The following is a 23,845-nucleotide window of genomic DNA, read 5'->3' on the forward strand; positions in this document are numbered from 1 at the left end:
GAGTAACCGTCACTATTGTTTTCTTCATGTAATGGATGGATGTGTAACTTTGGAATAAATCCTTCCACATGTAACCTATGAGTGTATTGAAACAGCAACTAGAACCATCCAGTATACGACAGAAGAGGAGGCGACCGAAGTCTTCCTCGCTCGCCTTTTCATTTATTTATTCATTTCTAAACAGAAGACGACAAAAAAACCCATTCAAAAGGTTTTCTTTTTTTTTTACAGTTTGCGATCATGTAATCTTCATCTTTACCACGCTTATCTTATGGCAGGTTTAAAAAGGAAGTGTTTATTTTAGAGCGGAGTAAGACGAGGTTAAAAAAAAAGAAGAAGAAGAAAAAAAAAAGAGTCTCCTGGAGTGCAGCTGAGGGGTTGAACGGAGCAGCTATAGGGCAACACATGCGGAAGATTTTTTAAATACTTGTAACACACAGGTAAGAACACCAGAGTGGGAAGGTCTAGAAAGAGCAGGCAGCACCAGATAAAAAGGGTTTGGAGTCTGAGTATAAATGGCTAGGTTTCTTCAACTTGAAGGTTGAATAGAGTTTAAAAAAAAACAAAAAAAAAAACTTTTCAGTCTTTCAAGATTTCTGTAATTTGGCTTGTAACAACCTGCAGTGAATACGCTCGGCAGAGGTCCGCGCTAGCAGATTGGTTGACGCAGGATGAATCAAACCTTCCTAGATCGATCGTTTGCTGACCGGCAGTCTACTCGACATGCTTTGACTGTAACGTGATGCCACTGGAAGACAGCACACCTAACGTATTTGGAGGAAAAAGACTGTGCCAACATTCTTCACTCTCTAGATACTGACAGGTCTCATAAATCTCAGGTTTTTATACTTTTTAGAAAAGAAAAAAAAAAAAAGGTGGGGCAGGAAACTAAATGCTTCATCCACTGGGAAATTGAGAGTTGAGCCTCTGATTGATTGCAAACCTATAAAAATGGATGGAGAGGTACACAGAACAGATACATTTATAGCCACAGATAAAATTGACTGATTATCCAGAGATGGCTTCCATAGAAAGAGGCGATGACAGCAACAGAGGATGTTTCATGCTTGGGCACCCTGGGGTCTAAAACCCCCCACATGCTTCCTCTGTGTGTTCTCAAGACCAATGCGTCACCGCAGAGAGGAATTTGCCCGGTCAAAAGGTCAGGTCTAAAAGCAACGACTAAGGACCATGCTCACAAAAGCTTCTTCAGCAGGTCAGACGCCTCCCAAACCAGAATTGAAAATAAAGAGATGTTCGTGCAACTTTTAACTTTCTTTCAGACATTTGCAGCTTAAATTTGCCGCAAAGTGCAAGTCAAAGTGATCAACTGTCACAGCTTCGCCCTTGATTTGCAAAAACATCAAACCACTTAGTTTCAGGATGGGATATGACTGGTTTGCGGCAAATCTGGAGCACAAAAGAGAATAAAGAAATAGGGCACAGGTTTCTATCTGCAAGCAGAAATGCTAGACTCGGTGGTTGAGCATCGAAAAAGACAAAGTCATGTGGTTAAAGGTAATTATTTTTCTCAAGTAGGAATCAATGAGAGATAGCACATCTAGAGTTAAAAAGATAGAAGTACTGACCAATGAGCCATAAAACTCCAACTGTGCTACATAAATATCAGAGATAGACACTAAAACCTGGCAGACACTCCGACTCTCACATTAAGACATTCTTCACTACACACGATGTCTGGTCCAGAGTTCAACTGAAGCTGTGTCAACATTGTTCAAAAAACACGACCTTTACAGAAGCCTGTAGAAAGATTCCTGCACATTTCTCCAAAAAAGAAAAAAAAAAGTCACCCCTTAAATTTGAACAACCCCCGAATTCCTGGCACAGTCTTGTCCTGGTTGAGTTTCACGAGCCTTATAGACAGCTGGAGGACACTGTGATCAGTGCTACATGAACCACTTATATTGACACTAGCACTTTAGAACATGATAATAAAGCACTGTTAGCTTAAGAACAACATCCAAAGGAGCAAAAAGGTTGTAAAATCATCTGCTCTTCCTGCCAAAATGGAAAGTTAACAGTCAAAACTACCAGATAATATAGATTTTTACAAGCTTAGACTGTCTGGATGCGTGTATCACATTATTTAAACAGGTGCCAAGTGGATATATAGCAAACTGCATTCAATTGGTGGCTTTAGTTAAGTTCGTAGCTTGTGTGTCAGTCCATGGACCGTCTACACTTAAACAAGTGGAGAAGTTATAACACAGCAAATGTGGTATAAAGAGAAAACTTCACGACTAACTGCAGGCCCAGTTTAGAGTCTTGGTGGACGTTGCGGAGCTGAGGAAAGTGGTGGGTTTGTGAGAGAAAAAACAAGGCGAGCAAGGAAAGATGGCAAGGACAGCAATAACTTAAAAATCTATTGTGTTTGTATATTATTTTGCAGCTTTTAAGGTTGTGCGTGCATATAAATACTTACTCATATTGTATATATATGCATGTGCGTTCAAGAGAGCAAGAGAGAGAGAGAGAGAGGAAAAAAAAGGCCTTGAAAAATTGATGAACGACATAGAATAAGGTTGTTTTTTTTAGATGCAGTCAAGTGCATTGCATTTACCTCGCTGTATTGATGCAATATATGAGCGTCCAACTGTGTTAAGTGCAAAAAAACACATCACGTTTATTAACAGGCTGGACTTCCAATGAAACTAAGGGGCAGAAAATTGGCCTGACAGCCTTCGCAGCAGGGCTTGATCAAAATAGCATTTGTTTATTTCACATGCAGCAAGTGTGCTTGATTAAAATCTCACCCCAACACAGCAGATGGGCGAGCCTTCCACTTTTTGGACAAATTTTTTATCGCAAACAAAACGAGCTAAACTCCGCATGTTTGAAGCATGTGAAAGGAAAACAAACACAATTTCCGTCCAAGTCTGCTTGAAAGAGTCAGTGCTGTGCAAGTGGACAAAATATGGCAATTTAAGTGACAAGAAGGGCTTATTAGCTGCCCCTTTTTCGAATTTATACACTTCTTTTAAAAAAAATATGCTCTTTTTTTTACTATTCAATGGCTGGGCGGTGTTAAGTTACATTACATTATATTCATCGTTACACAAGTATGGACACACCTTTACAGAAAAGGTAGGAGGGGGCTGAAGTGGCAACACTGGTTTGATATTCTTTTTTTTTTTTTTTTTCCTATCATCGATGGCAGCATCTGATCTCCTATGGCTTGGTTGGGGCAGGGTCATCGGAGGTGGTGCTTGGGGGAGGGGAGGAGGCGTTTTCGGGGCTAGCAGAGGGTGAGGATGGGCACGAAGCCGGGGAGGGGAACTCTTTTATGGTCACGGTGACGAGGTTGGTGGTGACGTCAGTGACCACCACATCCTTGCAGCTGGGTGCCATTTCAGGGTGCCAGTCGGGGTCCCCCTCGGCGGGCACCCTTTTGGGATCGGCGGGGGTAGAGCTCTGGTCGCTGGGGGTGACTGAGGGGAGGGTGGCGGGAAGCTGGCGTTTGGGCCTACGAGTTTTCCTCGCTCCCCCTTGGGTTGCAGATCGGTCCGTCGTGCCCTCATCCTCGTCATCTTCCAGGGAAGAGGAGGGTGAGGAAGGGAGGAAGGGAGATGCTGACGCTACATCCGGGGACGGGGCGGGAGCAGATGGCTTGGCACTCTGGCCCTTCTGGGTCTCTGAGTGAGGTTTACTGGATTTGGGACCCTCGCTGGAAGCCGAGGCTCCTCTGGCAGACCGTGCAGCTGTGGCGGTGGTGCGAGACTTTCCTTCAGAGCCACTGGAGCTGGAAGGGGAGGGAGGTGACTTGTACTGGGAGGAGGTGGAGTGGGTGTTCACGGCACCTGAGCATGAACTTGGGTGGGATTGAAAAGGCACAGGACCTCCACACTGCAGGCCAAACGGCTTCCCGTACATCGGGAACCCCAGCATCTTCAGAGGAGGCTGAAAAGGTCTATAGGGGGCCTCTCCCTTCTTCCCGATAATACGATTGCGGGAAGGGATGCTTTGGCGTCCTGCTGTAATATTCCTACCGCCTGCGGCCGCTCCACCACGACCCTGCTTATCGATGACCTTTAGATTGAGGATGATCCGACCCCTCTTGACTTCCCGGGGTTTGACTCTGCGGTTAAGGATGCGGACGGTCTCGGAGAAGGGGGAGACGTGCAGGCGGGAGGGAAGGCCTCCGGGGTTGGAGAAGGTGGACGCCAAGGGATCTGAGCGGGGCAGAGGGCGCCTGGACATCCGGTGGCAACGGTGAATGTCTTTCTTCAGCTTATGGGTGGCGGCTAGAGAATTGAGTTTTGGAGAGGGTGCTACAGTTGAGGAAGAGGACGAAGACCCTAAGTGATGAGGTGTAGCAGAAGAGGAAGGAGTCGCTCGGCTGGGAGTGGACGAAGAGGAGCGTGATGTGGTCTGATGGGACTTGGAGGCTCGGCTTCTTGCTTCTCCTTTACGCCCACGAGCCTGAGAAAGAAGGCAAAGAATAAAAAAATGTTGAAAACCAGAAAATGCAACAATAACCAAATTTTTTAACGATTAAGAAAAAAAAAAAACAGATTCCACATTGAAACACATTTCTGATACCAGCCTGCTTTTGCTAATGTGAAGCTCACAACATGTCTAGGTGTCGTTAAAACTAGACTTAACATGGATGAACTGTTTCTAGACACCCAAGTAACATGTAACACCTGTCCGCCTGCACTTTTTCCCGCTCCCTGCTGACTTGTAAAAATGAAAACAGCAGTGTGAGAAAGGAAGTGGCACAGCATTAATGCATCCCATGACGCCGACTTCTTTTCATGTTATATGCTGGTGTGTTCCCAGCAGTGCTGAAGGAGAGAGGTGAGCGTTGTGGGTAAAAGAATTAAAATAAACTTCAAACAGGCAAGAAAAACCTGCTTTAAATGGGTTGACCTTGTTCTTGCTTTAACAGTAGAAACCACAAACAGAATTTTCCACTTTGCTGAAAACAAGCTACAACCTCGGAGGAGCCTTGGGGCTAAGATTAAAATCGATAAAATTATAACTGCAATTATAATGTAATTGCAACTACAGAATTTGTGGTTTATATTCAAGGAGAATTTAAACAATTATTAAACAATTATTATTACACAAGCTTTAAAAACTGTACCTTCATGACAAAGTTTTTAGGTTTTGGCCCCCGTTTCTTCGGCCCATGTAATTCCCGATCCCGTTCCCTAAAAAATAAAAAAATAAAAAAAAGGAAATATGACAGTTAAAGTATATGAACAGACAAAGAGAGGAGAAAGTAGTAGTAAAAAAAAAAAAGAGAAATGGCAGCAAATGACACAAATCAAAAGGAGAAGACAGCGATGAAAGCTGTGGGTGTGTGAAAGTAGAGCAGAGGCACCAAGAAATCGCTCCGAGCCACGTTTGAACAGAGCCAGATCCGTAGTCCTCACGTGTCCGTTCCCCCTTTTGATGTATCATTTTAGGTTTGTCTGTTTTAGTTTCCTGTCCATTTAAGTTTACTACGACTTTCAAGTGGCTTTGGCAGCAGACTTGAAAAGGACTTCAGCTGAGATGTTTTTTCTTCTTCTTCTTCTTCTTCTTTTTTTTTTTTTTTTTTACAATCAGACGGAGACTTGGAGAAGAAGAGGAGGAGTGGACTGACACTAACTGAGGCGTGTAAAAGCAGAAGGGAGCACTTCATAATAATAAAAGGTCAGAGTTAAATTAAATAAAAGGATATGTAATAAAAATAATAATAAAAAAGATTAAGAAGTACAAACTGTAGCATACTGGGAGTTTAGAAGGATTTACAATGTTGTACAGCATACTTTTTTTTACTGTACTCACTTTTGCTCGAAGCCAAGTATCAGCCTGTCGTCCAAAATATTCTCCTCTGGCTCCCAAGTGCTGTGCCTAAAACAAGAAGAAGGGACCAAGAAAAAGAAGAAGAAGAACAGCAGAGGAACAGCAGAGGGAACATTTTAACACTACACTAGAGACTTCATCCAGAGTTGCAGTTTAATGCAAAGATATTAAAAAATGGCTGAAGAGAGACTGAAGGTTGCATTATTTGAACAAAAAAAAAGCATCTTTAAATTGCAGCACTTACTTCATCGCCCATCCTTTCCATTTTACTAGGTATTCAATTCTTGCCTGCAAAAAACAAAAAGGGGGGGGGGGGGGGCAGATGGTGGATTATCAAAAACAGCTCATATATGAAAAGCTGGTACAAGAGATTTGTAAAAAAAAAAAAATCCCTAAAATCTGGAAGGCATTTGCAGCAGCATTGCTTTTTCCCGTTAAGACTTAAGTCTGACATCAATCAACAATTTGGAGTAATTTGGGTTTTGTGTCTTTTACACAAAGCACATAAACTAAATCCTGCACACTTCTCATGCAGCGCTGCACATTTATTCATTTGCATGCTTGAATTCAGACATCAGATATTTAAGTTAAGTGAATAAATAAGGCTGCTTGTTTGGAGGTTGGGAATTTGGAAAGCATCACTTCTCTCATTAAGTGTGTATAAATCTTCTCTAACTTTTTTTTTTGGCATGGAAAAACAATATGTTAAACTGCATGGTAAAAGTCACATGGCGTACATATTATCTGCATTTTTTTTTTTTTTTTATAAAAAAAGGGGGATGAGTCAATCTGAACAGCATCTGTGTGAGGAGCTAAATCTTAAACCTAATATGGTATGGCTGCTTTTGTGCAACTTAATAGACTAAACATGCATATCTCAAGCAGAGCAGTTCAGAAGTCACTGCAGGCCTGTGTGTCGACTGTGTGTGGAGCAGCCACTTTAAAAAAAACAACCTATAAAAGCAGGACACCCTACTATTGTTTACAAGGGTCTGCTTTAATGCAACTGTGGTCTGATTAAACACTAAGAAACTAGCAGAAGTTCCTTATTTACCAAAAGCTGATGAGACTCCTGCCTCACCAGCAGCAGATGAGCTGCAAGGACAAATGTTTTGAGGGCCATCTATCTTAATCTTGCAGAGGAAAGCAAAAAGTCTCAGCACCTTTTTTTTTTTTTTTTTCATGTGAGTGTTGCATACACATCCACCACAAGCTATATAGTATAGAGGTAAAATGCAATGTGTGGCCGTATAGCTTTAGCTACCATTAGCAGGCATTGGCAGGGGGGGAAATCAGGCCCCTCCATTTCATCGCGCTGCTCTCATCCCATCGGCGGGGCTTGCCTTGTTCCTCTGCAGCCAAGCCTCGTCTTTGTGTCGCTGTTTTTTTATTGCCCTGCTAACGCCTCAACACACGAGCCATGACTGATAGCCTCGCTAGTTAGCTTGTTTAGCTCCTGGCTAGCAAAGTAAAAGGCATCCGCCAAAAGCCAACAAGGCCTCCATTATAGCATTGCATAGGCGCAAGGAAGGAGAGGGCACCGAGCCTATGGACTGGAGCTGAGCCGTGCAAAGCTGAGTCGTGCAAAGCTGAGCCGTGCCGTGCAAAACTGTGCTGACCAACATCTGCATGTAGTCACAAAAAAACAAACAAAAAAAAAAAAAACACGCGGGCTGTGCTGTGGCTCACCTTGCGGACACGGCGCTTCAGTATGGATTCCGCGGCGAAAACACGATCTCCCACCGCCGAGAGCTCCATCTTCCAAAGCCCGGACTAAAAGCGACCTGTCTCGGTGTGAGTCGCTCCAGACGACCCGCTCCTCTGTCTGCTGGGGCCGACTACAGCCAAAACTGAGTGTGTGTGTGAGAGAGAGAGAGAGAGAGGGAGAGACACACACACATACACACACATACACAGCCAATGCAGTCCTATCTGTCACGTGGCCGGGGTCAGCCCCTTTGGTCGTCCTGGCAACGCTGGAGAGACACTCACGAGGATGCAAAGACCCCGCGCGCTGCTCGTCTGGTGATGATGACAGGAGGCGCCATGCAGACTCCCCCCCCCCCCCCCCCCAAAAAAAAACAAAACATGCAGACTCATCAAATTAAGGGATGATGAGATGAGATGAGATTATTTAGAAAATCTGCAGGTGACAGGTGTGAGAAATAAAGTTGTAATATCAAACTCCCCCTCTGTCCAGGAACAGGAGTATAAATAAATAAATGAATAAATAAATAAATAAATGAATAAAAACAAAAACACAAAACACTGAAATGTTATCCAAAAAGTTATTTTTTTAATTTTAATGTATTGAATTATTGTCTGGATTTAAATAATAATAATAATATCATAGATAGACGAGATGGTTGGATAGACAGATTGATGATCGATCCATGGGATGGTCGGTTGGATAGATAGATCTATCTATCAATATTTATATCTATAATTATATCTATATATTTCTATATCTATCTATCTATCTATCTATCTATCTATCTATCTATCTATCTATCTATCTATCTATCTATCTATCTATCTGTCTATCTATCTGTCTGTCTCTATATATCTATAGGCCATGTATCTCTATATATCTATATATGTATGTATATATATTTATTGGTATCAGATTTTTGTGTAATTATTAAATATATCGATAATCATTCATTTCTAACATGTTGGGACTATGTTGGAAATAAGTGTTTTTACTTTTTTATGTTATTCCATGGATTCCTTTGTATCTGTTTCTGATAATCTATAAATAAAATCAATCAATCAATCAATCAATAGTCATCTGAAGTTGCGTTTCTCCTAAATTGATATGTCAAAGGTCATTTTCTGACAGCTGGGACTTTCCACTCCCATCAATTTCAACCAATACTTTCTCTTTATTAGGCCCCGCCCATTTTAACCATCGTACGCGCTCTTCTCTGCGCTGTGATTGGCTCAGAGTCCCGTCGGTCATGCTTTGCAGCAAGGTTGGTTGCAGTGTGCTGGTTGTTGATGTAGCCGTCAGAAGTCAGTGTGGAGCTCAGAGGACAGTGAGCAGGTGAGCAGGCTCTTTTCATACACCTAATACGATTAGCTTCACGTCACAGGTAGACTCATGAATTATACACACTCAGGATGTGTTGCATATTAAAAAAACAGAGGAATTAAATAGATGTTTTGGCTACTTTGACGTCGGTATCATGTCAAATTGATTCAGGACAACTAGAAACTCGTGAGCAGCATGAATGGAGCCATTTGTTCATAATTTATCTAAAGGAGGGCCTCATTTGTCACGGTGTGTGTAAGAGAGACAGAGAGACAGAGAGAAAGAGAGAAAGGGGGTCCTGTGAAGTGAAACAGGAAGTGGGGAGTTGACAGCTAACATGAACTCATTGTGGAAGTCAAGCTTGTAATAATGGATGTATTAGCTCTGTTGTTTTTGATATTTAACTGTGTTGAATTTCACAGATGTTCCGGTTAAAACCACAAATTAGACATTACAGTATAGCAGGTGCAACCTTTAATAATGATAACTATAATAGTAATATATGAGATACTAGCTTTACCTGTTGCTACCCCTGACAGCTTATATCCTGGCCTAGAGATACAATGAATCATTCATTATTGTTGACAATAGTCAGGTTGCTGTAAACCAAACATAGCTGCCAAAGAGGACACAGCTCAACATTTCTGCATATGCTGCCATTTATTCAATCAATTAATCAATCAGTCTTTACTTTGATAGTGCTTAACAAAAATCATCTCAATACAGTTTTCACATCAAGCAGGTTTAGACTGTACTCTTTATTTTAAAGCGAGACAGCACTCTGATGAAGCTGTTTTAATTTTAGCTGCAAGACTGTCGCTTTACAGGGTTCCCACGCTCATGAAATACATATTTACTGAGGTCAAAGTGTCAAAGTGTCAAAACGCCTGTTTAAAGGCTCCAGAATACATGAAATAATATATATTCTGTTAAAAATGTTCTGGCGGAGGAACCTTTGTTAAACTATGTTAATTAAGTCATGGAAATGGGGTAAAATATTATGGAAAAGTTTTGAAAATTCATTGGTAAACTGTGTGGGAAGTTTTACTACCTTTTAATAAAACCGTTTATATTCCTAGTATGTGATCAGTTTATCCAAATATCGCCTGTTTAAAAAGAGTGGGAGAAAGAAAGAGAAAGAGATATGTGTGTAACTTACAGGGTTCCCACAGTCATGAAATACCTGGAAAAGTTATGAAATTAGAAAAAAATGGAAATGGTTTGGAATTAGGGGAATGTTTTGGAAAACTTTTGAATTAAGGATGACCCAATCTGATGTCAAAGATAATGGATATAAGACAGGCTGCATGAACTTGAAGCCTCCCACTTTTACCATGTCAAAAATCAGTAGATTCATTTAATTTGAATCTACTGATCATCAATTTCTGTTCTTTTAGCTTTTTGATATCTTCTAATATGTGATCTGGGGTCAAACGCTTCCTCTGGATGTAATTATTAAAATGCTTAGTGAGATCAAAGGGTCAAAACACCTAAAGGCATCAAAATACAGGAAATGACATCCACTCTGTTAATAATGTTCTGGGGGAGGAACCTTTGTTAAACTACTTGAATTAAGTCATAGAAATGGGGTAAAATATTATGGAATAGTTTTAAAAATTCATTGGTAAAAATGTGTGGGAAGTTGTACTATTTTTTCAGGTAAGAAAGTAACCGTTATCCAAATACCGCCTGTTCAAAAAGAGCAGGAGAAAGAGAGAGATATATATATGCGTCTTCACCACTGCAGCTTACTGTCAGTTTCTACATGTTACATTCATCTATTGTCTTTTTTTAAATAAAGCACTTCCTTGTTCACAGTCAGAAAAATGTGAGCCAATAACACAGATTTACACTCTACTCTTTGGGTCATTTACACTAACAATTAATGATTAACTTAATATTTTCTGCATTAAGCTATTTTTTGTGTTATGGGTAAAGTAAAATAATATTTTAAACAAAAATAATACAAAGTAGTTTAAATCTGAACTCAACCTTTCTTACAACAGCACCATATAATCTGCACCCAAAAGCTGCTGCAATGCATTTTAAGTCTTTTTAATGTTTTTCTAATGAGTACAGCACCTTGAGTATGCTAAGGTACAGCACCTTGAGTTACAGCTACTGAATGAAAAGTGCTTGAGAGAGAAAGAAGAGAGGGAGAGAAGGAAAGAGAGTAACACTTCATCATTTATCCATCAGAGATCACAGATACTATTAACTAAATGGTTTCATCCTCCTTTAAACTCTCTCGTCTTCATCTCAGGTAACAATGCAGTTCTTGGGTCGGCTCTTGGACACAGTGTCCTCTGTTTCAACCCTCTTCACCAACCCGTACCGAGTCAGAGATGTGCCGCTGACCGACTATGGCGGAGGAGGAAAAGTCCTGCTGAAAGATGAGGGACGTATTGTTCTGTACAAAAACAGCCAGTACCAGTCATGGGACTGTCTGCTTATGTGTCCCGAGACGCCCAATCTGGCTCTGAGGTCAGTATAGATCCCATCGAGGGGGAATGTAGAGTGTTGAATGTGTCATTTGTGGTGTAATGAGGCTCAGATCCAGATTTGGATTTGCAAATGTCTTCTGAAAGCACTTGTAGGTTTTTAAGAAGACGTGGTGTTTACCTACACAATCCTCCAACAAAGCAGCTTAACTGAAGTTTATCTTGAATGATTGATCCATAGATCTGAAAGGCAGACGTAAGCAAGGTGGCCTGAGCTGAAAGTAAAGGTTGAATCTGTTATCAGTTATGAGATAATGGATTACATGTAAGAATGGAGCTTGACTATATCCTGATAACAGCAAAGATAACATCATAGGTCCAGAAGATAAAGGTTTTTGCTGCATACTATAATGACATCTAGTAGGTCAAAGGTGATAGTTTACCTGCGGGTACAAATAAAGAAATCTAATCTAATCTAATCTAAAAGCTTGCAAACATCTGTCAAAGCTACTTTAAAAAAATGGAGCCTTATATTAAATGCTTCAATATTACAGCATCTGTGAATATTTGTGTTTTCTGTGTGAAGGATATAAAGGTTCAGTAGCAGTGAGAACCAAAACAGACAACAGGAGGGGATCTCCTCTATATACAGTGCACCCTATATTCATATAATGTAATTTGATTTCGATAAATAAATAAAGGAGCCCTTTGAAACCACGAGCCACAACACACATCAACAGGAAATCTAATTTGAAAGCACTCAGACTCCGAGCCCTTTGGAACGATTTCTCCTCATAGAAAATAGTTGAAGAATACCCAAACCTATAATAACCTCAAACCTCATTTATCTTACATGTCCCAAAAAATATGAAAAGGTAGCACATCTCAAATTCTCCAGTCAAGGAGGACAAAATACTAACATTTCACTTTTTTGGCTCACATCACAATAGAAGCCTGTTTATGTGTTTTGGCTCAGAGCCTTCTTCAGAGCGCTCTGAAACACTCTGATCTGAGCCAAATAAACAAGTGAAATGTAAGTATTTTGTCCTCCTTGACTTGGAAACTTGAGATTTCATATTGTTTGGAACATGCTCAATGGATTTTTGGGTTTAGTACTCTACCAGGAATCTCACTTTCTTTTCCACTGCAGTTATCACACATCATTTGTATCAGTGTAAGCAGTTCATATTTCCTCTTTAGGTTCTTGTGAAATGTAACGTTGAGCTTGTTGCTTTGTGTGATTCAGGCTGTTTCAGGTGGCGTCAGAGGAGGATGCCATGAACTGGTTCCCACAGTATGCCCTCAAGCTTCGACCCTTCTACGAGACGCTGCCGTTGAAGGCCGAGAACACCCAGCCAATCGTGGACTGCATCCGCAACCATCCGGACTGGAGCTCGGCCCACATCGCCGTGGATACAGGCTTGCGGGAGTGTCTCAAACATAACTATGTCCAGAGGTGAGACCGGATGTGGTGAATCAGTCGGATTTAGTTTTGGTGGATCTGACAAGGACTGCAGCTATGATAATTAATTCATTTTCAATTAATCTGTATTTTTTTAAATAATCGAATTCCTCGTGTTTGAGAAGACGTGATCAGCAAAACTTTTCTGTAATTATTCATTGACACCACTCTGGTTTTTGTCCACAAATCAAATCACCCTCGTCTTCTTTCTGCCTCTAGTCAGATCAATGCTCGGGACGCATCAGGTCAGACGCCGCTGCACCTGGCGTGTGAGCGCAGCGACTCGGCATGTGTGAAGGAGCTGTTGGAGGAAAGCCAAGCTCGCACCGACATCAGGGACCGCAACGGAGAGACGCCCATGCACAGCGCCGCCAAGCAAGATTCTCCCGCCATCATCCAGGTCTGTGAAAAGATTAAAACTCTGTCGCTTCTTATCATGAAATCAGGTGAGGAGAGAAATGATGGATCAGTCTCTCTTATTAATGTGTTTCAATGTTCTTAAAGTCAAGAGTGATAAGTGCTTTTTCAGGTCAAAGAAACTTAAAACTGAACATTAACATGATTTTCCTCTCCTGTGTTGACGTCCATCACTCCATCCGTCCTCTCCTCATCCAGGTTCTTTGCTCACGGTTGTGCTCAGGCGTGAACGAGCTGAACAACAACGGGGAGACGCCTCTCCACGTGTCCTGCCGCTTGGGCCGAGTGGAGGCCGTAAAAGCTCTGTTGGGCGGCGGGGCCAAGTGTGACATCATTGGCGGCAGCGGCTACGCCATCCACGCAGCCATGAAGTACAGCGAGAAGGGGTGAGCTGATGGACGGATGAGGGTGATGAGCACCTCTCCTGCACTCTGTGGTGCATTAGCTTATTATTCTATTATTCAGAATGTATGCTTTCAGATACCAGATACAGCTTAGAGCAGAATAACAGGAACTGGGAGGACTCAACAACACTTCAAAACACCTGGTTTTGAAGTCACCGTTTCCCTGGTTACCCTGCTGCTCTTCTACCATTATGATAGATGAATGCTTGTACTTTTTTTTTCTTTCTTTTTTTTTCACTGGACTGCAGCAGTGAGGCCAGCCCTAAACTTTACACATATGAAACACACGGATCATTAATGATTAACTTGATATTTAATGCATTAAAACTTCTTTTTGGGTTGTGTACAGTATAAGGGATATAACGTATAAAATATATAAAAATAGCTTTCTTGCAACAGCACCATATAGTCTGCACCCAAAATCTGGTGCAGTGTATTTTAAGTATTTTTAATGTTTTTCTTATGTGTAAAGCACCTTTTAGTTACAGTTACTGAATGAAAAGTGCTGAACAAATAAATAAACTTATATAAAAAACTAATAACTTAAAAACTGTTGTGATGTCTGATGGTAACCAGGCATACTATACGAGGTTCTGACCTGGTCTTTTTAACATGTGAATACAGGACTAGTGATTACTGACTCTGGTATAAGAGCAGCAAAACTACATCTTAGAATCACTACATCAAATCTATAGAGGTTATTAAATGTTTTTTTCCACAAACATGCCATAACAACAGTGGATTCTGTGCAGTTTGTTTTAGATACTGAATGGTGGTCATCAGCTCATGTTTTAAACTCTGATAGCACAGAGTCTTTAGTTTGTTAATCGTACATGTGACTCGTCTCTTTTTGTGTCTATCAGGTGTGTGGAAGAGATCCTCAAAGCAGACCTGGGCCAACTCCACGCTCAGGACTCTTTGTATGGAGGAACGCCTCTCCACTGGGCCAAAACTGCAGAGGTGAGGACCATCATGGGTTTTATGAAACAGAAGTCTGGCACTAAAATGAACTGAAATAAAAGTGTTCAAACTTTGATAAGACAGTAATGATATATGACCTTCATAGTCTGTGTGAAAAACAAGCTCGAGTTTGAACATTTACCAAACTAATTTCATCCTGTACAAGTGTTTGGCACAGCTTGCAGCCAGAAAGTCCCCCCACCTCTTTGAGTTATGCTTTTGGAAGAGGTAACAGAGGAAATCCTGTTGTTCCGACCACTTAATTAAGTCTTCCTGTCTCCGTGCCAGATGTGCCGTATGCTGCTGGAGCACGGCTGCACAGTGAACTACCTCAGTAAGACCGGAGAGAGCGCTCTTCACATTCTGACCAAGAAGGGCCGCTTTGAGGCAGCCATGGTGTTACTCACACACGGAGCCAATGCCAACCTGAAGGGACAGGACGGAAACACAGCTCTGCACCTCGCTATGAAGGTGAATGTGCTGCTACTGATATTGAAAATGGAAGAGAAATGTTGATGTAAGACGTTGCAACATAGTTACAAGTCAGATTAGAGGAGTTTGATCCCTAAAATCCCAAAGAACAATGAAATCAGTTTGCACCACAAGGACAAACTTTGCATATCTGCTTTTCTGTAATGTGCAGCATGTTTAAACTAGAAGATTTTATCCATCTTTCTCACTTGAGATAAGCAAATTTTTTTTTTTATATGTAAGTGCACAATTCAGCTTGTTCTCAACTGGAAAAACAGGAAAAAAGTTCTCACTGTTGCAAGTTACCATAAATTACATCATATTTAAGTGACTTAAACATCACACATGATGAAATATTAAAGTTTCCAAAGCTAAATGTTACTTAATAATAATAGCAATGCTGCATTTGTTTGATGCTGTGCTCATTAATTAGATGGACCACATGGAGTTGATCAAAGCTCTGATTGTGTTTGGAGCTGACGTGGAGATCCACAACGACTTAGGAGAAACGCCCGGACTGATTGCTGCACGCACCAGCAAAGGTAAGAGAGGCAGGAGGGATGGAAAGAGAGATTAAGACTGTTTTATAAAAAGAAGACAGCTGCTGCAGAAAGGAGGTATACATAGGTAGAATTAGGAAAGTAGGGAGTAGAGTAAGAATTGTTATATGGAGAGTGAAATGCTTTGATCTATATAAACCTTAATGTGAGCTAACAAGCCTGTTTGATCAGATTATAACATGCTAACACGTAGTCTCATTTAATAGCATGGATTTCAATGTAGATGTTGAAGCTGATGCATGAAAATGATTGTTGTGATAAAATGACAAACTTTAAACAATCTTTACTGTCTCGTCTTTAAAGTCCAGTTTTTCCACTCATCATTGTTTTTACTAATTAATTGTTTTGTATCTGTCCAGATGTGGCTTGGTTGCACCGCTTGTAACGTTTTATTTTAAAGGTGCATCACGCAACTATACTGTAGATGCTGTAGATCAGGCTCAGTCCAAACTATTCCATAAAGGGCCGGGGGTGTGCAGGTTTTTGTTCCAACCAATCAAGAGCACATGATTCAATCAATCAGCTGTCTGAAGACTGAGATCAATGGATTAAATGAGTCAATCCTGGTGGGCTGCTGCTTGGTTGGAATGAAAACCTGCAGCTACATGAACCTTTATGGAGAAGTTTGGACATTTCTACAGTAAAAAGCTTTGATTTGATCATTTCCAGCTACTCAGTGATTTCAGAAGTCACTCTCTGATCTTTATGGGATTTTGTGGAGTTAAAACTTTTCCACCTGCTCACATTATACCAACTCAACAGCAGAGGGCAGCATTTTCAAAACATTTAAGTTACAAAAGCTAAAAACATGATAAAGGTATTTTATCAGGTCTTCAGTACACACTTCTGGTTTTTGCTCACTCAAGAACAGCATGACAGATGTAGTATATATGACATGACTGTTGAGTGTTTTCTAATCCATTTGTGATTTTTAAATGATTCAAAGCAGAAACTGAAGGCCTGCTATTATAGATGTAGAAACTCAGGACTCTGTTGAGCTGCTTGTTGACTCTCTAGTTTGTAACATGAGAAGATCACATCCGTGTGATTCACAATCTGTTTACTCTTTAGTGTGTTTGGCCTTTGGGACTGTGCCAGACATCACATTAATTGTTACACTTCCTAGAAATTGACAATCATGTCTGACTTAATACGCCTTTTTAAAAATTCATTTCAACCTCTTTGACAACGATTAATGTCTACCGCAACATTTATTACTGTGAAAAGGGCAAAATAATTCAACATTTCAGTGATTTTAGAGATCTGTGCATTGTTTCTTTTGGATTTATCTGCATATTGAAACAAGATTAATTATATGAGCATATTTGTTGTTTTCACATGTAGAGAATTGTGTATGAAACACTTGATGCTCTGAAGCAGAAATGGTGGTAAATGGACTTTGCTGTCATTTATTGATTATGAAAATGCATGATATTTGCTAACAGCTTGCTTACATTCTTGCTTTCTCTCTCTGTCTCTATCTATCACCCTCCGTCTCTTTTCTTCTGCTTATTGTGGTGTGTTCGTGTGTGCATGTCTAACTGCATTTGCGTGCATGTACCTGTGTGTTTTTATGTTTCTGTTGAAATGAAAGGTCCAAATAGAAAGATACTGCTGGACATGCTGTGTAGTGTAGGGGTCCAGCGATGCCTCCCCCCCTCCCCTGCCAGTCCTCCCCCCATCTCCAACAAGGCCAAACCTCCAGGCATAGGTAAAAACCAATGTCCCTACCTCTGCCTATCATTACTACACTCTGTCAGTGTTTCTTTCATCTACACTACAGAGTATGTCTTTGTTTGAGCTAATTTACACTTTCTATGACTCTACATTATTACATTTTTACGTTTGCTGTATATTTTAGTTAGCTGGTTAGTTTTGTGTGCAACTTTAGAAGTGTCTCTAATCCTTAAAATACCAGAAAACAAAAAGAAGGAATGTGAGATCAGGGTTTTATTGTTCTTCAGTATTCCTGTGAGTTTAAAAGTTGAAGAGTGCTAACAGGTGTTTTCAGCAGTTTGAATTATAACTTGATTTTAAAACTCGCCCAACAAGATCTATGTTTTCTAAGAAATCCGAGATAAGGAAGGTGACAGTATGAGAGTGATTAGTATTTTAATCTATAGTGGAATTCCCCAATTATCTTTTTATTAGCTCCTTATAAAATTACATATATTAATCCTCCGCACATGAAAGCAGCATGCAAACATATCTACTTGACATTCTTGGCTTTTAGAAAACCCAGTGACCTCTTTCCTTCTCCATTTATTGTACGTGAGTTTGGTCATTACTGCTGCCTCGTGTTTGTCCCACACCAATAGCTGTTGTGGTTGGGTCACAGGGTTTGAGGACATCATGTTCGTGGGAGCTGCAGTCACCGCAATGAGTAGAAGCACGTCTGAAGTGGATGGCCCCAAATTGGGGAAAAGGAAGTGAGTATCTTTGTAATTCAGAGTTCCCCATCTGTCGTTTCATAGTGAAAGCAAGACTATGTGACTTCTGCTGAGTAGCAACCATCAAAATGATTTCGAAGCCTTTCTGTTAAAGTTTTCATATCAGGTCGCAAAAGGGTCATGATGATAATAATAACAAAGTTGTCGGTTTTTCATTACTTTAACATTATTTGTTTGTGTTATTGTCTTCGAGGACATAAAGTTCTGCTGTGAAAATGTGATTTCTCCTCTCCTCTGCAGGATGGAAAGACTGCTGTGTCTGGATGGTGGAGGTATAAAAGGCCTGGTGCTGATCCAGATGTTGATCGCTCTGGAGAGAGAGGCCGGTCGACCCACCAAAGATCTCTTCGACTGGGTGGCTGGCACAAGCACTGGAGGGATCCTGGCCCTCGCTATAGTCCATGGTAGGTGTGCTTTTCTTTCCACTTCATAGTTTTTTTATCCCCTAGTATCAAAACAATAATGACATCTCTTCAATGTGTAGGAAAGTCCATGGAGTACCTTCGCTGCTTGTACTTCAGGATGAAAGAGCAAGTGTTCAAGGGCTCACGACCTTACGAATCAGCACCACTGGAGGATTTCCTGAAGAAAGAATTTGGAGAGAACACCAAGATGGCAGACGTCCAATATCCCCGGTAAATATTTATGTCAAACTTAGTCTCAGAAATGTGTTTTGTTTTTCTCATTGTTACTTCACTTAAATGTTTTTACCTTCGCTTGACAGGACGATGTATGTGCAGATTTTGAGACTAGAAAACTGTTTTCAAATTCATCTTCTGAAGCGGAAAAGTTTCTGTTTTGACATGAGCATGATTTGTGACATCACTACTAGTTTGGGAGCTAATTCTTGTCCAGTATGCAACTTACGCAAGTGTGACAGGGAGATATGAACAGAGATCTTGTATCCAGTATTCCAGAAAAATGTTTGCATACTTATAGAGTCTGGATTATTCAGTCAGGTAGAAAGATTAGATGTCATTTTAAGAATTTCTACAAAGATAATTGAACTTTTCACTGAAAACCCACACCAGACTCATTGTTATGTCTTAAAATGTGTCTGAAGAGGATTTTAGGGTTTAAGTGCTCACTAAGCAATCGGCAGAAATATGTAAAAAAATCAAAAATCGTCAAGACATTTCACTGAAAGCCAAAACAGACGGAAAAGTCAGAGTATTACCAGAGTCAGGATGCATGTCATGCCAATCTGTTCGATAGTTGTTGAGATATTTAATTCTGGACCAAAATGAAGAGAAAGAAACCTCTCCGTCCCTTGAACAATGCCGCTTGATTGGTTAAAAATTAGCAATAGAGTCCAGAATCTGTATGTCAAACACTTTTAGTTTGAACAGAAGCTGAGATATCTGACTAAAGTTCACCCTTTTATGTTGAAGTCACATTTCCTCTGTTATCTTTTCACTAGGGCTGTCAAACAATACATTTTTTTAATCAAGATTAATCGCAGAATTTCCATAGTTAATCATGATTAATCGCAATTCGAATTGCATGTTTAAAATCCTGTTATTTTACATTTCAAGGCAGTTTTAAGCCCATAATGTAAAGCATTTCTTACCAGTGTCTTAACTGGGAAGCAATCACGGCTCTGCTGCGACTCCCACACTCCAAAATGGTACTTTGGTGGAGTTGAGGCTCGCTTGGCTGCACCTGGGTGTTTAGCGTGGAGGTGCTAACTCAAACTCCACGTACTCCGGTGGTAGTTAAACTCCGTTTGACACAGGTTGCATTTTACTTTTGACTTGTCAACTGAACCGTCTCGAAGTTTTTAAAAGTTAAACGAGCCGTTCAAAAATCCAGTAGCTCTCTTACTTTCCATCAGCGCGGTAGGTTTACTGCAGGAGGCCACTTCAAAGCATAGCGCTACAGCTAGAGGAGCCGTCTACGGGGGAGTAGAAGGGACAAAAAGGCTTGCAACATTAAAATGCGATTTTAAAAAAAATTAATGCGTTATGGATTGCATTAATCTAATCGTGATTAACGCGTTAAATCTGACAGCCCTACTTTTCACTCATTCATTTGTTCTTGTACAGGGTGATGGTGACCAGTGTTCTGGCTGACAGACATCCAGGAGAGCTGCACATCTTCAGGAACTATGACCCTCCCTCCGTCCACAGAGTGCCTCCGTATGCCACCACTGCCACGTTCCAGCCTCTCACTATCCCACAAGGTACGACACCTGCATTCGTGCTCAAATGTTTAATGAGTGGTGGGTGGTGGTGTGTGTCCTTAACATTACCACTAGATGGTGACAAAGGAAAGTATTTTGCCTGAGAAGTCTGTCTGTGCTGAGTTGTTTGAGTGCCAGCCATGTTGTTGTTACAGGATGGGAGAATGAGGATGTGTTGATAGTAGGATACACAGAGGAGCCAGCCAAAAAGCGTAGGAAGGTGACAGCTGAAGGTGTGTCTTTGTGAGTGAGAGACAAAGGAACAGGTTCACAATGATACTCAATGTCAGTCACAAAATCACCTGTTTAAATGTTATCAAGAGTACACTTTATATAGCACAGCAGTAAAAAACTTTCCCACCCCACTTCCTTTTCAACATGGATGAATGTGTTTGCTTCTTTACTCTTTAAGACTCGGGTTATTTACACACAGTGGCATTTCACCTTATTTTTTTAAATCTTGCACCCAGAATGAATGACTAGTCTATTAGATTGATAGTTCTGTGCCTTTTTAAAACCTTAATATCCCTGCATTTATATCAGAACAACTTGTGTGGCGAGCTGCCCGCTCCAGTGGTGCTGCCCCCACCTACTTCCGACCAATGGGCCGCTTTCTGGACGGAGGACTATTAGCCAACAACCCCACTCTAGACGCCATTACAGAAATCCATCAGTACAACAAAGCCTTAAAAGCAGAGGTAGGCAACGTAACATATTCCTTATCTAGTCCTCCTTTTAATCTTGTTAGTTGCATATTTAAAAATGGATTTAAAAAATAATAATAATCTGTCACCTCTCTTTTTAACTCTCAGGGCCAGGGGACGGGGGTCAAGAAGCTTGGTATGGTGGTCTCCCTTGGTACTGGTAAGTTCAGACCGTTGTGTCTACAGTGGCAAATAGTAAACAAAGAAAATGACAGAGAAATGTCTTTATACAGAGATATTGGAAATTTGATGCCTAATTAACTCTATCATGCAATATCCATGAGATACCATATACCATGTAATGAATGCAGCTCATCCGAGGCGCCTACACAGCCCCGAATTCATACATTTTTAAAACAGGTGGCTGCAGTATGAGTTACATCTCTAACTCCTACTGTGTTTGTACCTTGGTTTACCCACTAAACACTGAACTAGACAATGTACATTTACACAGCTCATTGTGAATAAGTACATTTAGAAATGCCTGCTGCTCCTCCAGCTGTACAGTATCTGTGCTCCTGTGTGTCTCCAGGTAAACCTCCTCAGGTCGCAGTGAGCTCTGTGGATGTTTTCCGGCCCTCCAACCCTCTGGAGCTGGCCAAGAGCTTTGTAGGAGCCAAAGAGTTGGGCAAGATGCTGGTGGACTGTGTGAGTACAGTGATTGGAAACTGACTTTGTTCCATGGTTATATCAATGATGCTAGATGCTCATCATCCATAACTGAAACTATATGTTTTTGTACATTAATTCATCCTGCTGGAGTTGTCTGTTCCCCTTTTTGTGAAGCCTTTTAATATTCCTTCTATTTTGGCCATGATAACCAGTCATAACATAACAGGAAGTGTCTCTATTTCTGACATTTCTTCTCTCTCTGACTGGACAGTGTACAGATTCTGATGGCTGTGCAGTTGACAGAGCGAGATCCTGGTGTGAAATGATCGACACCATCTACCACAGGTCAGCTGACTATGACTCTGCTGCACGTCAGCTTTTTATTTTACTGTCATCTCTGTTCTGTTTTAACATGTTTACTGACAAAGAGCACGTATATATGGTTTGCAAAGAGCAAATGATTAGGTAAGTCCAAGCAAACATGTTTGATAGTCAACAGAGAGTCCAAGGAGAGCAGTCAAATATGGTTGTTTCAACCCTTTGAAAGCAGAAGTACATGTTGATGTGCTGTTTCTGACATAGCCATAGCATAGCTGTGTGCCTGGCCTAAACTGGACATTACTGCAGCTCTATAACATAGATATAGACACTATAGATAGACACTATAGATAGTATAACACATGCATGCAAAGTCTTAGCTCAACTATTGTTACAGCCTGATATGCATACCAATCTACTTTGCTTTTGTTTGTGTTAATCAAGAGGGCATAAATAGTATTAATAGTTGGTTTATTATCTCTAACGTACTGTTTCTATTGTCCTTTGTGCAGATTGAGCCCCCAGCTGTCTCAGGAGGTGATGTTGGATGAAGTGAGTGACGCAATCCTGGTGGACATGCTGTGGGAAACCCAAATGTACCTTTATGAGAAGAGAGAAATCCTCCAGTCCCTGGCAAAAGTGCTGATCGACGACTGAAAGCACAAGAAAATCATGAGAACAGGCTACGAATATGTAGCTGTAAGAACAAAAAGGAATGTGAAAGCAAAAGATAAAGAGAATAAGAGAGCAAAGGAGAATCAAAGACAGGAGAGATTGGACGAGGAACGGAGATTAGTGAGCCATGTGTTTGAATCAAGACTACGATGTCTGTGTTGGTGTGCTCAATGACTTTCATATTTAAACTCAAATGTCTCATATAGCAAATGTGGGAAACATTGAAGAGACTGAAATCTAACACAGGGTAACAACTGACAGTATATCGCCTACTCAAAGACAAAGTTATGTAGCATCTTATGACCTTATCACTGACCTTATTAAGTTTACTGTGTTTGTATATAAACCAATGAAATAGAGTATAGAGTTCTCCTTTCTTCAGTGTGTGAAAATAGGTTAAAGGTAGAAGGAAGTGGTTTCAACCAAGTCAAACTGAACTCAGCACACACTGTGACTGTGGTCACGTCAGTTTACTGTCATCCCCCCCTCCCCATTGTGTTGCGTGACAACAACCCAGTTCTGGTTAGCTGTGATAAAACTATAACATCCTGCATCATTTCTCTCTCTTTTCATACCCAAGTAGCCACAAACACAATGTACAGACATATCCCTTAAGGCCGTATCAGAAGGACCCTGAAGTAGCATCAAAATCTGCAATATACTAGAACGAGCTTGGACGATGGTGATGAGGAACCAGTTCTGCCTTATGTGTCTAGGGCCCAAATTTGTCCTGTTTTCTTTCATCTTCTCTATATCACATTGTCATGCCTTTTTATAGATTATTTATGCTGATTTAATCATAACCTCACACCCACTGCTAACTTGCTTGCACCCTGTAGACTGTTACAACCTTTCGTAAAGATGTTATGAACAAATATTTAACATGTTCTCATTTCAACTGGACTTCTAGACTTGAATTATCAACTTACTTGAAGGATAAAGAAACAATACTGCACTGGTTCTTGCACAACATAAACTAGAGATAACAAATTATTTCCTATGTTTTTTTTTGTATATGGATTATTAACTGAAGTGTATACTGGTATGGTAATAAAATATATTATTATGGATTTCAGTTCTGTCTGTGACTGTTTAGTTTTCTTTGTTGTGCGGTTTCTTTTCAAATCAGCTTGCATGTTATTTAACTCAGCATGGATAAGATTATACTGTTTTCTTAATTAACTGTTGGATGGCCATTGTCCAATTCAAAGCAGAGTAATACAATAGGACTTTAAAGCTACTCTTACCTTTCTTGCATTTCACACACCACATTGAAAAAAGCAACAACCCCTCCTCCTTCCTATGTCCCACCACCGCACTCCCTTCCCCTCCACGAACGCG

The 23,845-nt window shown here is 40.7% G+C and overlaps 2 protein-coding genes across 2 annotated transcripts; one reads left to right on the top strand and one right to left on the bottom strand.

Annotated features, from left to right (window-relative positions):
• Positions 1-2,515: 2,515 nt before the first annotated feature.
• Positions 2,516-7,603, bottom strand: cbx6a (chromobox homolog 6a). Its single transcript, XM_053335367.1, has 5 exons — positions 7,504-7,603; positions 6,059-6,102; positions 5,797-5,862; positions 5,108-5,174; positions 2,516-4,440 (listed from the first exon to the last, which is right to left on the bottom strand). The coding sequence occupies exons 1-5, from the start codon at positions 7,570-7,572 to the stop codon at positions 3,190-3,192; spliced, it is 1,497 nt and encodes a 498-aa protein (XP_053191342.1). The 5' UTR covers positions 7,573-7,603; the 3' UTR covers positions 2,516-3,189.
• Positions 7,604-8,839: 1,236 nt separating this feature from the next.
• Positions 8,840-23,562, top strand: pla2g6 (phospholipase A2, group VI (cytosolic, calcium-independent)). Its single transcript, XM_053335308.1, has 18 exons — positions 8,840-8,860; positions 11,112-11,332; positions 12,536-12,745; positions 12,971-13,151; positions 13,367-13,554; positions 14,436-14,532; positions 14,821-15,003; positions 15,437-15,545; positions 17,158-17,274; positions 17,902-17,992; positions 18,254-18,417; positions 18,498-18,648; positions 20,059-20,195; positions 20,739-20,893; positions 21,008-21,059; positions 21,432-21,547; positions 21,783-21,856; positions 22,342-23,562. The coding sequence occupies exons 2-18, from the start codon at positions 11,118-11,120 to the stop codon at positions 22,484-22,486; spliced, it is 2,385 nt and encodes a 794-aa protein (XP_053191283.1). The 5' UTR covers positions 8,840-8,860; positions 11,112-11,117; the 3' UTR covers positions 22,487-23,562.
• Positions 23,563-23,845: the final 283 nt, after the last annotated feature.

Source organism: Scomber japonicus, chromosome 2 (genome assembly GCF_027409825.1).
Source record: "Scomber japonicus isolate fScoJap1 chromosome 2, fScoJap1.pri, whole genome shotgun sequence".
NCBI lineage: Eukaryota > Metazoa > Chordata > Actinopteri > Scombriformes > Scombridae > Scomber > Scomber japonicus.